This window comes from the organism of the source record quoted next, unplaced genomic scaffold (assembly GCF_019419815.1).
Source record: "Pyrus x bretschneideri cultivar Hongxiangsu unplaced genomic scaffold, Pyrus_bretschneideri_v1 Contig7, whole genome shotgun sequence".
NCBI classification, from domain to species: Eukaryota; Viridiplantae; Streptophyta; class Magnoliopsida; order Rosales; family Rosaceae; genus Pyrus; species Pyrus x bretschneideri.
The window spans coordinates 7821316-7823710 of NW_025999809.1; the positions used below are offsets into that span (position 1 = coordinate 7821316).

At 45.2% G+C, this 2395-nt stretch overlaps 1 protein-coding gene across 1 annotated transcript; it reads left to right on the forward strand.

The window, feature by feature from the left end:
* The first annotated feature begins 484 nt into the window (after positions 1-484).
* LOC103936932 (probable BOI-related E3 ubiquitin-protein ligase 3) lies at positions 485-2051 on the forward strand. Its single transcript, XM_048573632.1, has 3 exons — positions 485-731; positions 852-1227; positions 1361-2051. The coding sequence occupies exons 1-3, from the start codon at positions 676-678 to the stop codon at positions 1988-1990; spliced, it is 1062 nt and encodes a 353-aa protein (XP_048429589.1). The 5' UTR covers positions 485-675; the 3' UTR covers positions 1991-2051.
* Positions 2052-2395: the final 344 nt, after the last annotated feature.

Here is a 2395-nt window from a genome sequence, read left to right on the forward strand (position 1 = left end):
ACCGACGTAAAAAGTAATAAATTATTTCTGCGAGGAGGACCGGAAAACAGATACGGGCAAGACGAGGCGTTGGCGTTCGGATACGCCCCTCAGTTATCGCTGAAATTACGGACTGACCGGATCTCTGTTACTGTGTTGGTTGCGAATTAGGAGTCAAGTAAAACAAGCACAATACGGAAGGGTCTTTCTGGTAACTGCATCCCAATATAGACAAAACGGTCAAAATCCATATATATATCTCTGATTCTCTCGCTCTCTCTCTCTCTCTCCACCTTTTTAACCTTTACTCTCACACTGCACTCTTTTTTTTTTTTTTGGGTTTATCTTTTTAATTTTTTAATTTAATTTTCTCCCTTTTTTTTATAAACCAAAGCAAGCCCTAAATAAAACCCCCCATCCATCCTCGCGACCTCTATTGCATGCCCTTTTGTTCATTTCCTCCTCACACTTGTTCCCCCTCTCCTCTCCTCTACTCTCCTCTCCTCTCCTCTCTCTTAAAAAGCACCAAAAACCCATTAAACCAAATCCAAACAAGAACCACTGCCAAACTCCATAACGCTTCTCTCTCTCTCTCTCTCTCTCTCTATACATATCGACACACCAATTTGCAAAACCGAAGAAAACGCTTCCTTTGCTTCCGCTGCTTTCTTCTCCTTCTTTTCACCATAAAAATCCATGGCTGTTGAAGCCCGCCATCTCAATCTTTTTCCATCCCAACTCATACCCAACAGGTACTTTTCACAATCTCTCATCTTTTTCTCTGTATTTTATCATCTGGGTCTGTTAATATTGATGTTTCGGGGCAAAAAATTGATTGCTTTGGTGTTATTTTTTTTTTTTTTCGTTTTCAGGGAAATGATGAACCAGATTCAAGGGAACTCGAATCTTTACAATACTCAGATTGGGTACGGAGTGCCGTTATCCACCGGAGGAGTGGCGGGGGAGGCTCTGCTGCCGACGTACAACTCCGTGATCGCCGATTCGATAATGCCGCCGAAGACTTCCGCCATGAAATCCGACAGCGGCCTCACCTACAACTTTCCGATCACTCTCCCGAGAAAGCGGTCCAGAGACTCGATTGGCAACGGCATCAGCCCTTCGTTTTCGCACCCGACTCCACCGTTAACCAACTACAAGAACTGCGGGGCTTTCTCTTTTCTCGGCGAGGACATTTCTCTGCACGTGCAGCAGCAGCAGTTCGACGTCGACCGTCTCATTTCGCAACACGTAAGTACCAAAATACAGAGCTTAGAAATTCGACGGATTTGGACGGATTTGGTGTTGGGTGTTTTGATTATTTGATGGGTATTTTGTATCCGGTTATATTGATTTGGGATGTGTTTATTTTTCGATTTTGCAGATGGAGAAAGTGAGATTGGAGGTCGAGGAGAAGAGGAATCGGCAGGCGCGGCGGATAATAGATGCCATTGAGGTGGGGGTGGTGAAGCGGCTGAGGGCAAAGGAGGAAGAAATTCAGAAAATTGGGAAGCTGAACTGGGCGCTGGAAGAGCGGGTCAAGTCGTTGTGCATGGAGAATCAAATATGGCGCGACCTCGCTCAGACCAACGAGGCCACCGCCAATGCCCTCCGCACCAACCTCGAGCAGGTCCTGGCACACCAGGCCAAGGACGACAACAACCAAAACGACGCCAACGCCACCGCGCTCATGGACGACGCCCAGTCATGCTGCGGAAGCAGCGGAGGCGACGAAGGCCGAAACGACGGAGTCGTGGGGTTAGATGGGTGGCGCACGGTGAAGGGTACTACTAGTACAAATGGTACGGAGGGTCCTGGCGGGGAGGAAGGTACAAGCGGGGGATGCAGGTCGAGTACAAGTAGGTGGTGCAGGAGTTGCGGGACGGAGGAGGCCTGCGTGTTGCTTTTGCCCTGTAGGCACCTTTGTTTGTGTACGGTGTGCGGATCATCGCTGCACACTTGCCCCATCTGTAAATCCGCCAAGAACGCTAGTGTGCATGTTAACATGTCTTAGATCAAATTAATTCACCTCCCAAAAAAAAATACAAATTTTCATCAATACAAATCTGTTCTTCCTAATTTTCTCTTAATTTCTTTATTATTTTTCTTGTGAGTAATTAATAATTAATTTGTTAGGTTCATAGGTTGGCTTCAAATCCTTGGATTAATTCACATTTACCTCACTTTAGGACTCAATTGACACCACAGCAGTTGCAACTTTATGAATTAAAAAACCACAGAAAACAATTTAACTTTCATGGGATAATGTGAATACCTAGTAGATTGCAAATTTCAACCCTTCCAATTTTTTGTTTGCATTGTTTATTGTTTTCCTAAATTGTATAGTTTTAGTTTTGGATAGAAAAATGGATAATGAGGCGCATTTTAACCAGGCAGATGCGATGCGCATGTTAGCGAG

Bases quoted from the DNA above. Each gene is read 5' to 3' on its own strand.
- LOC103936932 (XM_048573632.1), top strand. From the start codon at position 676: ATGGCTGTTGAAGCCCGCCATCTCAATCTTTTTCCATCCCAACTCATA. The intron at 732-851 runs GTACTTTTCACA...TTTCGTTTTCAG, and splicing joins TCCCAACTCATACCCAACAG to GGAAATGATGAACCAGATTC. The intron at 1,228-1,360 runs GTAAGTACCAAA...TCGATTTTGCAG, and splicing joins ACCGTCTCATTTCGCAACAC to ATGGAGAAAGTGAGATTGGA.